This window comes from Penicillium crustosum (genome assembly GCF_028827405.1).
Source record: "Penicillium crustosum strain IBT 35664 chromosome Unknown utg000001l_segment0_segment0, whole genome shotgun sequence".
NCBI classification, from domain to species: domain Eukaryota; kingdom Fungi; phylum Ascomycota; class Eurotiomycetes; order Eurotiales; family Aspergillaceae; genus Penicillium; species Penicillium crustosum.
This window is the reverse complement of record NW_026623122.1, coordinates 3,324,075-3,336,950: the sequence shown is the minus strand read 5'-3', so window position 1 is coordinate 3,336,950 and position 12,876 is coordinate 3,324,075. Positions and strand designations below refer to the sequence as shown.

Genomic DNA, 12,876 nt, shown 5'->3' with positions numbered 1-12,876 from the left:
CTATGCTCCATCATTATTTCAAATTCATCTATAAAGCTGATTGTCTCGTTTTCTTTGAGGCTCTCTATTCCTTTGCATTAAACAACAAAAGAGTCGGAGAGTGTCAAAAATGTCTTTGTACTTCTTTCTGTGGCAACTTGCTCCTGTTAAACTTGTATGGCTGACTTTGATGGCTAAACTATATATAATTGTCCTTGTATCCCTTGATTTTTTTCGGAGCATTCCATTCCCTTCATTCATTTTAACTAATCCAGCTTACCTATTTCACAGATCCACAGATCCTATCCATCACAGACATGGAGAATGAGGCCAATATGACAACCGAGGCCGCGAATGATCTCAATCCGAATGGCTTTATCACCAACCGCGAGCTCGACGGCGAGCGACGTTCCATCCGCCACTATAATGATGGTCGAGTATCCGGCCGCGGTAGGAGTGTCGAGGGTAGCCTTCGATCAAAGATGCAGAAGAACTCCACAGGGGCCGGAGGCCGCGCCAGACCCCCAACCTCTCGCTCTCGGGACCTGAGCGGTCGATCTACTCCAGCTTTCGTGTCCGGTTCATCTGATATCGCTGGTATCACTGCTGCCATGGCCAAGCTCACTGTTGACCATCCCACTAGCCCTAAGGTAAAGAGACTTAACAAAAAGTTGAACCTTGATGCCTATTCGGGGTTTGAGACTGTGACTTTGCGAAAGGTCACTCCTTCATCTACGGCCAGTGTGGCCTCCTCTACGTGCAGCACGGGTAGCAGAAGTTCAGTCAATGCTAGGATAGCTGAGATTGAAGGTCGGGTAAGGAAACACATTAAGACCCAGCTTCAGTCTATTAAGGAAGAACAGGAAGAGTAATAAAGAGTGAAGTTCGGATTGGACAACTAGAGAATTGGAGAACATCACCTTACGTGTCTTCTATTGAATTTCTGAATGCTAACATGTCGAATTGCTCTTTACAATAGGTCTTACAAGCTTGCTCCGCAGTTGAGCTGTTACACGTACGCCGGCTGCTCACAGCTTCCTAGTATATGTCCGTCTCATGGCCTGAAAGAATTTTGGGTAAGTATGTTTGGGATTTCCTCTTTGATATCCTGAGACGTGTCTCTTGGGTTCACGGGCTTTTAGGTCTTTGCTAACACGTTTCGTAATTTTATGTCCTTTATTTATGTGGCGTTCAAGCTTTTCTTGAGGCGTTTTGAGCCAATCAATCTATTTCAGCATCATTCTTTCCTTTTAGTGGAATTGTATAGATCGTAGGGCATAGTTATAAAGCCTACGTAAAAACAGATCTGAGAAATACCGAGCATATAAAATTATGCAGCGGAACAGAAAACAGCCTATAAGCGCTATATGCGAATCCGCGGAGTCCTCCATATGGCCATCAAACAAACGCCGATACACAGGGGAAATGGAGAGCATCATATTATACATGAGTAAATGAAACAAAATGGCGTCTATCTACATATCGTAACAAGAAGAGAAGAGAGCAACAAGGAATATCACGAAGCCGTCCGTTCCGCTTGTTGTTTCGCTGCTTCGTCTTCGGTCTTCATCTCCTCCCACATTGCGGCAAAGTCTCCCTTGAATGAGTCTTTGGCCGGGTCTAGCCGCACATCCCAGACATCCTCACTGCTGGGGCCTGTTTTGTATTTAATCGCTTTCTTCCGGTTGTGGTCTCGGATCTCTCTCCTGCGCAAATCCTCCGGCCAAGTTCGTGTCTTCATGCACAGCCATAGATTATCCCAGAGATCGCTGCATGAACGCAGTTCTCCATATCGATAAACATTCACAAATTGGCCTCCGAAAGACTGGCAGAAGAAGGCGTAGTCGAACGCATTGCGGCAGGACATGGTGTCTTGGTAGAGGGACTCGGGGGAGATGGGTGATGAGGGTGTTTGGGATTCTGGCGACGGATTGCCATCAGGGGTCAGGCCTGTTCTTTTTGAGAGCGATGCATCCTCGGATCTGAGATCGGCCAGGATTTGGTTGAATTCCAAGTCGGCTTGTTCGTCGGGGGTCAGGGTCTTCGACGGTACATTATGCTTTGCTGGTTCCGTAGGAATTGCGGATGGTATATCCTTAGGGATATCTTTGGAAGCATCCTTGGGACTTGATCCCCACAGCCAGCCCATTTTGTTCAGCAAGAGGAAAGAATTGGTGGATCTATCGTGACACCTTGAAATCGCGAGGTTATCTTTTTCGCCGGTAATCAATATGTCATGTGACCCCGATAAACAGTCCCGATAACCAGTCACGAACCGACGTCATCAATTTGGGAAGTCGATTTAAACAACTGGATCGCTCTTCCAACTTTGTTTTTTTTTTTTTTTTTCTCTGTTCGGTATGTGTCTATGATCAGAATGAGATCGACAACCTTATCAAAAGGTCCGTTGGCCCTTTGGTCTCCGATACGCTCTCGTATCAGCGCCAATGCCTCCCGGGGGTGGGGACCTCCCCTTTGGGGACGCTCGACGATACGATGCACATCTTCTATCCAGTCGGGACATATTTCAGTAGGAAAAAATGAAGGGCTTGTCTATGTCAATAGTGAGTGCCGAGTTATAGCGAACTAACATGTCTATGCACTAACTAGCTCTAGACATATTTCCGCACCGATTACAATGGCTGCTGCGGGGGCCCCTCAGTCATATCCAGCCTCTCGAGGGGTTTTTGACACGAGTCAACAACCCAGAACTAGCGGCAGCTGATCCTACTCGTATTGTTCAACGAGCCTTGCCCAAAGACCTAGGTCTAGAGATCAAAGAGGTAGTGACGAGGTACAAAGAGGGAGGCGCATTCGTGAAGTATGCGCTCAAGTCGGACATCAGCAACGAAAGTATTCAAAATGCAATCAACGAGCATTTGAAAAGCAATCCCATTAAGCCCTGGTTCAATCCGATCTTGAAAGTTGATGTAGACCTTGTTCGCGGAACGCCGTGGATTGAAGACCTCTATCGAATCCCAAGTCAGACCCTAAAAGTGGAATTCTTGCCAACATCCCCAGATAATTCAGCGGTCGAATTAACTCAAGAGTCCCTATACTCAATGTTCCGACCTTACGGCAAACTTCTGGACATCCAAACACAGCCCTCAGATTCGAAGGTCGAACCACGATATGCAATTTTGCGATTCGAGCGCCCCCGGTTTGCCGTGATGGCAAGAAACTGCATGCACGGATTTATTGTCTCCGAAGAAGCAGGGGGCGGCAAGTCCGGTACAAGGTTCAAGATCAACTACGAGCGCAAGATTAAGCTGTTCATGATCAAGGATTGGATCTTGAACCATCCAAGACTAGTGATCCCTGCTATAGCTGCTCTGATAGCTACTATTACGGTCATAATCTTCGATCCCATTCGCACGTTCTTCATCACGCTCAAAATCAAGTCGTCGTTCCAGAGTGAAGAGAATCCAGTGCTGCAGTGGGTTCGCAAACAAGCCAGCAAAGCCAGCATGTTCTCATTTGGGAAGCGAAAGTCGGACCCGCGAGGTCTAGCAGCTATCTGGGAAGACCGACAAACAGAGATTGCACAACTGCGTGCCTGGTTAACGGAGACCGCGGAGACTTTCATTGTTATCCATGGTCCTCGGGGCTCAGGGAAACGCGAGCTTGTTTTGGAACAAGCCCTAAAAGAGCACAAGTATAAGGTCATCATTGACTGCAAGCAAATTCAAGATTCTCGGGGTGACACGACCAAAATTTCACGAGCAGCCGCTCAGGTCGGCTACCGACCGATTTTCTCTTGGATGAACAGCATCAGCAGCTTCATTGATCTTGCTGCACAAGGAATGATTGGTACCAAAGCTGGCTTCTCCGAGACGCTAGATGTACAGTTGAGCAAGATCTGGCAGAATACTGGTGTTGCTATGAAACGAGTTGCCCTGGAAGGCAGACGAAAGGAAGACAAAGATTTCAACATGTCCGAAGATGAATACCTGGAGGCTCATCCCGAGGTGAGACCTGTCATTGTAATTGACAATTTCCTCTATGATGCGGATGATAGTGTCGTGCTCGACAAACTTACTGAATGGGCGGCTGGTCTGACATCCGCAAACATCGCCCATGTCATCTTCTTGACGACTGATTCCTCTTTTGCAAAGCCATTGAGCAAAGCCATGCCTAATCAAGTGTTCCGTACCATTGCCTTGGGTGACTGCTCGCTCGAAGTTGGTCGTCGTTTCGTGTTGAGTCATCTAGACGCAGAGGCAGGCGATGGCGACAACGAACAGAATGCAAGGCGCAAAGAGACGCTTCGTGGCTTGGATTACTGTATCAAGATGTTGGGTGGCCGAGTTACTGACTTGGAGTTCATGGCACATCGTATTGAGGCTGGGGAGACCCCTGAAGGCAAGTCTATTTTTGGGTTTCACCTCGGGAGTTTTACTAACCATTGTATAGCTGCCGTGGACCGTATTATTGAACAGTCGGCGTCTGAAATTCTGAAGATCTTCATCCTCGGAACAGAATCGATTGCACCCCAATGGACCCGTGAGCAGGCGTGGCATCTGATCAAGTCTATAGCCCATTCCAAGGATGGAAGCCTGTTGTACAACAAAGTCCTCCTCGACGATATATTCAAGGACAACGGCGAGGCCACTCTCCGGGCACTCGAGCAAGCAGAGCTCGTCTCCATTGGAACAGATAAAGGGTACCCACGATACGTCAAGCCGGGAAAACCCGTGTATCGCGCTGCTTTCCAACGTCTGGTTGCGAACAAGACCCTGCAGGGCCGCCTTGATCTCTTAATTCTCTCCCAGCTCATTAAAAACGAGAATTCAAGTATCACGAAGTATGAGCAGGAGCTGCAGGTCCTTGGCTCGCTGCCAAAACATCCCTGGGAGCTATCCTCGCGGATTGAATGGCTTCTGCGCAAAGTTCACGGATCGCAGTCGAAGATTCTCAAGTACGAGAGTGAAAGTGCTGCCTTGTCAAAGGGTTTGCAGAAGGAGAATTGAGCTTTTAGTTACTGTATTAATCTCATCTCAATATCACTCCATTACAAATAGCAGTATATTACTGAAGCCAGCTCCTATGACTCCAAATCCATCATGGGTATAGATCTGTTGTAGTACAAACGTGAACCAAGTGATTATCAGTTTTGATCCGACTATTCACAATATTATTTGAGAATCCTCCATCACCATATTAGAGCAAAATCACCATCCATTTCGAAAATATGTAAAATGAATGAATGAGTGAAAATGATTTCAACAAAAATAGCACTCAGCTGCCCAGGTCCACTGCCCGTCTGAGACTTTAGCTTAGTCATCCAGAAAAAGACACCTCTGTTTGCCATCGTGTCCCTTCACCCTTCACCTGGATATATTAATTGTTGAAAGTCTCTGGAGTGAATCAATTCAAATTGCCAGTCATACCCTATTATCTACCTCGAGCCCTTGAGTGGGTGCTGGCGCTGTAAAACCGTGCTATCTTGCTTGGTAGGGATTGTTTTGAGGAACATTGATTCAACCACAATGGAGAGACACGAAGCCTCCAGTCTTATACAGGTCGTTCGTGAGAAATATTTCAGTGTAAGTTGGTCAACGGTCTTCACTGTTGTGGTGTTGGTATGCATCACAACCCGGATTATCTCGGGCTTTCAAAGTCGACGTGAGCGAGACCCTTCAAAATCACAGACGGTGCGACTAGCACCTTATTGGTTTCCCTGGATTGGACATGGCCCTGCCTTCTTATGGAATCATGTCACCTTCTTTACAAGAACTCGGTTGGTCTTTCGCTATATTGCCATTCTATGTACCTGCTAATAAGGTTATAGGGAATCCATGAATGAGCCTGTGTTTGGCATTTACATTCGCGGTGTGAAGCACAATGCTGTGGTTTCTCCATCTATGATGAAGACTGTTTTATCTGTCAAAGCTGCCACGCCACACAACCAGGTGCTCGATCAGGCTCTGCAAAACGTCTTCGGCGACCGCAGCCTTATCCGCAATCTGGATTTGGATCGTCACCAAGGAGTTAGCGACCAGGCTTCTACCATTCTCAACGAAGAGGCTTTTGTCACTGAAGCTTCGTCTACTATTACCCGTTTAGTTCAACGTGAGATGCCGAATCTGGTGAGCTTCTGCCGGAGCATTGTTGACCAATATCCCTGGGAGCGTGGAACCAGTGGAGTTGAACTTCCCGATGATGGGGACCAAACAGCTTGCGAAGCCAATTTGTTTGCACTCGTGAGCAATTTTATTGGTCACGTTACTTCTACTTTCCTGATGGGTGAGGCGTTCGTGGAAAATTTCCCTAATGTCGCAGAAGACCTTGGAAGACTCGACGATTGCTTTGTGACTTTGTTTGCCGGCACTCCTCGCTGGGCCCCGCATCCAGCGGCTTCCGCAGGACATGCGGCCAGTGACCGGCTTCGCCATATCTTTTCGGTCTTTCACCGAGCCTTGACTGCTTGGGACGATGGGATTGACGCCGGCATTGAATTGCGTGATCTTGATGATGTCTCTGAACTGGTCAAAGATAGGATGCGGACTTTCCGAAAATTGGAGCTCTCTCCAGGTGCCAGTGCTGCAGGGCACTTGTCTCTGTATTATGATCTGATTGAACACACGACTAAGATCACTTTTTGGACAATTACTCATCTCTTTGCCGAACCTTCACTTCTCGATCAAGTCCGCAAAGAGATTGCCCCTTACGTGGTGGCTTCCAGACCAACTCGCGAGGAAACTGGTTTCCCCTTCGATGAGCCCCCTCGTCTCTCTCTGGATATTGAAAAAGTGCTCACATCTTGCCCTCTATTCAGAGCGTGTTACTATGAGACTGTGCGCCTTCATTCGGCAGGAATTTCGTTCAAGAAGCTGGCGTCTGATGTGACACTTTCCGAGTCGGCAGAAGAAGCTGCCTATGGTCTGACGGAGCCCCGTACATACAAAATTGCAAAGGGCGAGAATATTATTCTGCCCCATGGTGCTCATTACCACGATGCTCGATACTTCTCAAATCCGGAGCAGTATGACCCCTTACGGTTTCTCGTGACTGATCCTGCAACGGGAAAACAAGTGGCTGATTCAAGTATCCTTGCTCCCTTTGCGGACGGATTGTATGGGTCGACAAACAATGGTTTCACCGAGAGGGCTATCTTGACTTTCACTGCTGGTATTGTGTCCTTGTGGGATATTAAACCTACAAGTGGTAAATTCCTCTCAGTTCCAGGGCACAAGACTAGCTGGGGGGCTTTCCGACCGACCAAGGAGCTGCGGGTGAAGATGAAATTGAGAGTATAGGTTATATTGGAGCATTGGCATTTTATTATAGAGAGCGCCTTCTAAATTTAATTTTTATACACAACACATACAACATAGGTATATACTCCTATACTCGATACTCCCTCGGCTCGGATTAATATCCGGATCGGCCTTACGCCGATGACACCATCCACTAAGAGGAAGGCAATATGTAAGTCGCATAAGTAAGCCCGTGATACTCCATAGTTCCTCCATCATCTTTGAATTGTTACTGAAATCGAAGAAAACACAAATGGACGAACCGAGCCCCAACGGGGACTACGATCTCACAACTCCAATCACATCCACATCCGGACTTCGCCAGGGTCTAACATCCTATGGAGATGCTCATTTCTCCCTCTTTCTCCGCAAAGTATTTATTAAGGCACTCGGATATTCAGAAGATGCGCTTTCACGCCCCATCGTGGGTATCATCAACACTTTCTCAGGGTTCAATCCCTGTCATGCCAATGTGCCCCAGCTTATTGAGGCGGCCAAGCGTGGCGTACAACTCAATGGAGGACTAGCGATAGAATTTCCTACCATCAGCGTTGCCGAGTCATTCTCGCATCCAACTAGCATGTTCTTGCGGAATCTTATGAGCATGGATACGGAGGAGATGATACGCGCCCAGCCGTTGGATGCTTGTATAATGATCGGGGGTGAGTTTTAATAGTTTTAATAGTTTAGTAGTTTTTATTTTATTTCAATATTGACGTCTTGTTATGTGGGAATAGTTGCTGACAGAATTTAGGGTGCGATAAAACCGTTCCTGCTCAGTTGATGGGTGGCATCTCTGCCAACAAGCCAATCCTACCACTGATCACCGGTCCAATGATGCCAGGAAGCCATCGAGGTCAGCGTATTGGAGCCTGCACTGATTGCCGAAACAACTGGGCGGCTTTTCGAGCGGGTGAAATTGACGTTGAGGAAATCTCGGCCATCAACGAAGAGCTTGCTCCAACGGTATGTGCAGGTGCATTCTCATGAGATACAAGGTCATTCAGCTTGCTAACCAGAATGGCGGCTGGTTTAGATAGGAACATGCGGTGTCATGGGAACTGCTAGCACAATGGCTTGCGTGACTGCTGCGTTGGGTATGATGCCACTTCGGGGCGCAACTGCACCGGCAGTATCATCCGCAAGATTGCGAATTGCCGAGGAGACTGGCGCAAATGCAGTTGCAATTGCAAAGTCCAAGAGAAAGCCACAAGAGATTTTGACAAAGGAATCATTCTGGAATGCCATCACAGTGCTCCAGGCCATCGGGGGTTCGACAAATGCCGTTGTTCACCTTCTCGCCATTGCAAATAGGCATCCAGAACTGCAGGGAGTCATCACTTTAGATACCATTGAGGAGATTGGCCGCAAAACCCCGCTGTTAATTGATCTCAAGCCGAGTGGAGATAACTATATGAATGATTTCCACAATGCAGGAGGCATGATGGCGCTGTTGCAGGTGCTTCGGCCCTTGCTCCATTTATCTGCTGTGACAATTACTGGGCAAACTCTGGGAGAGGTCCTCGATGCGTCTCAATCCAAGCAACTTTCCTTTTCGCAACAGATTATTCGGCCGATGTCGGACCCTTTGTTTCCCGCATCATCCTTGGCTGTTCTGCGTGGCAATCTTGCCCCAGACGGAGCGGTCCTCAAAGCCTCGGCGTCAAAATATCGGCACTTACTTTCACACACCGGACCGGCTGTAGTGTTTGAGAATTCGGCCGACCTTGCCCAGCGGATCGATGATCCACTCCTTGCTGTCACAAAGGATAGTGTATTGGTCCTGAAGAACATTGGCCCTGTTGGCAACCCAGGTATGCCAGAGGCCGGCCTTATACCGATTCCAAAGAAGCTAGCAGAGGCAGGGGTTAAGGACATGCTACGGCTTTCGGATGGTCGAATGTCAGGGACCGCAGGCGGAACCATTATCCTCCATATCTCACCTGAAGCTGCGCTACCAGAGTCACCATTTGGTGTGGTAGAGACTGGTGACTTGATTATTTGCGATATCGAGACTAGAAAGTTGCACTTGGAAGTTTCCGAAGCAGTATTACAGACTCGAATCGAGAAACGCAGGCAGAGTCTTGTAGGAGAGACACAGGCAAGAAAGCAGAGGAGAGGCTACCGCGGGTTGTATGAGCGATCGGTGAATCAGGCACAAGAGGGAGCGGACTTTGATTTCTTAACAGCTGGAGGCGCCAGCACATAAAATCTATTGTAGAGACAAATTCAATATTAAACAATATGGCCATGGATCGATCGAACTTTGGAATGTCTGGGGAAAGGGGGGCCCTTACCCTGAGCCCTGAGCCCTATCCCTTTACTAAATTGGGTTAAATCGATTAGAGCGCGTAACGCGAACGCGTCTGACCTTGCAGATCCCTGGCCATTGGCGATCCACCAGATTAAGATCGAGAACGATGCTCCAGACTTTCTAGTTGCAACTTGATTGAATTATCTACGTCAGGTCTCGTTTGCAATGAGCTTCGACCCTCTTCGCCCACGGGGGCGTCCAGCCCGTAAGTCATCCTGATGATCTGGGGAGATTCCAATAGCTACTGACAACACGGCTTTCATATAGACACGCCCGGCACCACGATACTGGCCTACACACCTGACGGACGACGGATCATCACTGGTGGTTCCAACTCGGCAATTCGTATCTACACGGTCGGCGAAGATGGAGAGCCCAAGACTATCGACGAAGGTGTTGACGCGCATTTCGGCATTGGTGCTACGGTATGTTGGAACATAATATTTAGGATCCATCAAAGGGACTGACAGAATTTCTAGAATCGATCTTTCATCATGGGTGCCGAGGATGGAACAGTCTGGAAGTACGACATTATGTCGGGCAAGATGCAAAACTTGCTTGTACGATGCGCTTTGCCGGTCAGGGACATTGCAGTGACGAGAGACGGGGAATGGGTCGCAGTAGCGAGCGAGTAAGTTTTGCAGGGGTTGTGCTAGATATATGTTTGGATGCTAATATTAGTGGACTAGTGAGCTAACCGTCAAGATCGTGAAAGTCGATGACATGACGCAAGTCAAGTATCTCCGGGAACAATCCAAAGCAACGAAGCATGTCACATTCGATCCCAGTGGCCGATATGCGACAGTATCCGGAACAGATGGAATCCTCTATATATACTCCATGCACGAAGAGGAGCCGGAACTAGTTCGCAAACTCGATGGAGTGATTAGACGACTGGAGCCAGACGCCGAGGCGACATCGAGAGCAGTGTGGCATCCCGATGGTACTGCATTTGCTTCCGCAGAAGCGACCAGAGATATCTCTATCTACTCAACCTCGGAGTGGAAGAAAGAGAAAACTTTCGCTGGCGGTCATTCTGGCGACATTACTGCCTTGAGCTGGGCCCCGAATGGATCTCTTCTAGCATCTGCAGCGGCAGATGGATATATTGTGCTATGGGAAGCAAAGACACAAAAAATCTTGCAGCGCTACGACTTTGGAAATGTCATGAACCTATCTTGGCACCCGACCAAGAACTCGCTTTCATTCACAACTTCAGATGGAGAACTTTTCATTTACGATAACTTTGTGCCGAAGGATCACGAGTCTCTGCTGCAGAAACCGCTGCAGGCTGCTCCTATTTTGCCCGGGCCTCTGGGCGAGATCTCCAACAATGTTGGCCGAACCACACTCGCGGAGCGGTCCAAGGAGGCTATCCAGCGAGCGGCGAGAAGAGGAACTCCAGACTCGTTGGATGATATCCTTGGTGGAGATGACCAGATGATGGATTTCGTCGAGGATGATGACGGGGCTGGCTATGCCGACGAGGAGCTAAATCTGTATGGCAAGCGGCCAAACGATCATCTCGATGATCTCGGTGGCACTAGCAATAAGCGCCTTTACGCTGGCTTCGAGAAGCCCAAGGCCCACCCACCTCTTCAACCCGGTAGCACGCCTTGGGCTGGAAGCAGGAGATATCTCTGTATGTTCTTGTCCCAACTTCATTGGAATTGATTTACTAACTTGGCCAGGCCTGAATTTGACGGGAGCTGTCTGGACAGTTGACCAAGAGACACATCACACTGTTACTGTGGAATTCTATGACCGAGAAGCCCACCGAGACTTCCACTTCACTGATCCATATATGTACGACAAGGCTTGTCTAAGTGAGTCTTCTACTTATCGTGTTTTTTTTTGTGTTGCACGTTTGACTGATCAAGTATAGATGAGAACGGAACACTTTTTGCCAATAACCCTTCGGATGGTAGTCGAGCCACTATCTTCTACCGGCCACACGAGACGTGGACTACGCGGGCGGACTGGCGGACTGAATTGCCCGAGGGAGAACAAATTAGAGGTGATACCTGAACTCACTATATTCAATCTATCAATCCCACTAATGCTCGTTTTCAGCTTTGGCACTCAGCGATTCATACATTGTCGCTGTGACATCAAAGGACTATGTCCGAGTGTACACACTCTTTGGAACACCTTTCAAGGTGTATCGACAGAAGAGCCAAGCCGTGACTTGTGCAGCCTGGCGCGACTACATTATGAGTATCGGGAACGGCCCTATAGGGATTGATGGCCACACGACCTTACGATACACGGTGGAAAATGTCAAGCGCGACGAGATTTGCCAAAACGAAGACACTGTCGCCCTTCCGGAAGGGGCTTCACTACAGAGTGTTTTCTTCTCCGATAATGGGGTGAGCGCCTTCTGAACAGAAGAGTTGAATATGGAGTTAACCATCTTCTTAGGATCCTTGTATCTATGACTCGACTGGCGTCCTACTAGTTTTACAACACTGGCGCACGCCCGGCCAAGCCCGATGGGTACCACTCCTCGACACGAAGCAAATGGCACGTCTCGCGGGTGGACGGAAAGAAGAGACATACTGGCCAGTAGCTGTCGCACAAGACAAGTTCCACTGTATCATTCTCAAGGGTGGCGACAAGAACCCTTACTTCCCGCGGCCACTACTCAGTGAATTCGACTTCCAGGTCCCGGTTGCCAGTGCTCTTCCAAAGGACTCTAGCGAATCTGAAGACACGACAGCCGAAGGCGCCCGTTTCGAGGAATCCTTCGTCCGTGGAAACGTACTTTTGTCGCTCTTCCGCGACCTTCTCTCGTCGACTAATGCGACGGCAAGCCAGCGTTCTGATTTGGCGCGGAGGGAGCTCGACTTGGATAAGAACTTGCTGCAGATGCTGGCCATTGAATGCAGAGAGGGTGAGGAGCGCGGTATGAAGGCGCTAGAGCTAGTGGCCTTGATGACAGACCGCAACGGTAAAATGCTCGAGGCGGCTGCTAAGATTGCACAACGTTATGGACGTGGTGTTCTAGAGGACAAGATCCGCGATCTGGCTGAACGACGTGTCATGGGAATGGGAGACGATGATGAACTGGCTTGAGCGGATTATGAATAATACTTTGGAATTAGTTCCCACAGATCGGCCCTGTAGAGATGTAGGCCTGTAGACCTGTAAATGTGGTAGATATGTAGCTAACTAACTACATAGGTAGTTATAACAATGTAGGTTAATTGTATACTAGAGCCTCCTGATTGGTTCCCGCAACGTCATTTTCCCCGACTCCCCCGACTCCGCGACTCCGAGCAACTTCAGCCTTCATATCTACATGGCTTAACAACATATTAAAAC

General features: G+C 48.5%; 7 protein-coding genes across 7 annotated transcripts; 6 read left to right on the top strand and 1 right to left on the bottom strand.

Moving 5' to 3' along the window:
* Positions 1 to 296: 296 nt before the first annotated feature.
* N7487_001266 (uncharacterized protein) lies at positions 297 to 851 on the top strand (the record flags this gene model as incomplete). The annotated part of the gene is made up of 1 exon (XM_056869014.1): positions 297 to 851. The coding sequence occupies one exon, from the start codon at positions 297 to 299 to the stop codon at positions 849 to 851; it is 555 nt and encodes a 184-aa protein (XP_056733798.1).
* Positions 852 to 1,495: 644 nt separating this feature from the next.
* Positions 1,496 to 2,128, bottom strand: N7487_001265 (EMI1 family protein; the record flags this gene model as incomplete). Its single annotated transcript, XM_056869013.1, has 1 exon — positions 1,496 to 2,128. One exon carries the CDS (start codon positions 2,126 to 2,128, stop codon positions 1,496 to 1,498), a length of 633 nt encoding a protein of 210 aa, XP_056733797.1.
* Positions 2,129 to 2,356: 228 nt separating this feature from the next.
* On the top strand, positions 2,357 to 4,994 carry yme2 (uncharacterized protein; the record flags this gene model as incomplete). The annotated part of the gene is made up of 3 exons (XM_056869012.1): positions 2,357 to 2,543; positions 2,596 to 4,341; positions 4,393 to 4,994. The coding sequence occupies 3 exons, from the start codon at positions 2,357 to 2,359 to the stop codon at positions 4,947 to 4,949; spliced, it is 2,490 nt and encodes an 829-aa protein (XP_056733796.1). The 3' UTR covers positions 4,950 to 4,994.
* A 474-nt stretch (positions 4,995 to 5,468) lies between these two features.
* N7487_001263 (uncharacterized protein) lies at positions 5,469 to 7,238 on the top strand (the record flags this gene model as incomplete). Its single annotated transcript, XM_056869011.1, has 2 exons — positions 5,469 to 5,719; positions 5,771 to 7,238. The coding sequence occupies 2 exons, from the start codon at positions 5,469 to 5,471 to the stop codon at positions 7,236 to 7,238; spliced, it is 1,719 nt and encodes a 572-aa protein (XP_056733795.1).
* A 253-nt stretch (positions 7,239 to 7,491) lies between these two features.
* On the top strand, positions 7,492 to 9,447 carry ilv3C (putative dihydroxy-acid dehydratase; the record flags this gene model as incomplete). The annotated part of the gene is made up of 3 exons (XM_056869010.1): positions 7,492 to 7,900; positions 7,993 to 8,204; positions 8,275 to 9,447. 3 exons carry the CDS (start codon positions 7,492 to 7,494, stop codon positions 9,445 to 9,447), a joined length of 1,794 nt encoding a protein of 597 aa, XP_056733794.1.
* Positions 9,448 to 9,482: 35 nt separating this feature from the next.
* Positions 9,483 to 9,687, top strand: N7487_001261 (uncharacterized protein; the record flags this gene model as incomplete). Its single annotated transcript, XM_056869009.1, is given in 2 exon segments — positions 9,483 to 9,570; positions 9,587 to 9,687. 2 exon segments carry the CDS (start codon positions 9,483 to 9,485, stop codon positions 9,685 to 9,687), a joined length of 189 nt encoding a protein of 62 aa, XP_056733793.1.
* A 30-nt stretch (positions 9,688 to 9,717) lies between these two features.
* Positions 9,718 to 12,627, top strand: N7487_001260 (WD40 repeat domain-containing protein; the record flags this gene model as incomplete). Its single annotated transcript, XM_056869008.1, has 8 exons — positions 9,718 to 9,757; positions 9,820 to 9,977; positions 10,032 to 10,183; positions 10,242 to 11,194; positions 11,244 to 11,378; positions 11,438 to 11,569; positions 11,626 to 11,921; positions 11,974 to 12,627. 8 exons carry the CDS (start codon positions 9,718 to 9,720, stop codon positions 12,625 to 12,627), a joined length of 2,520 nt encoding a protein of 839 aa, XP_056733792.1.
* Between the last annotated feature and the right edge of the window lie 249 nt (positions 12,628 to 12,876).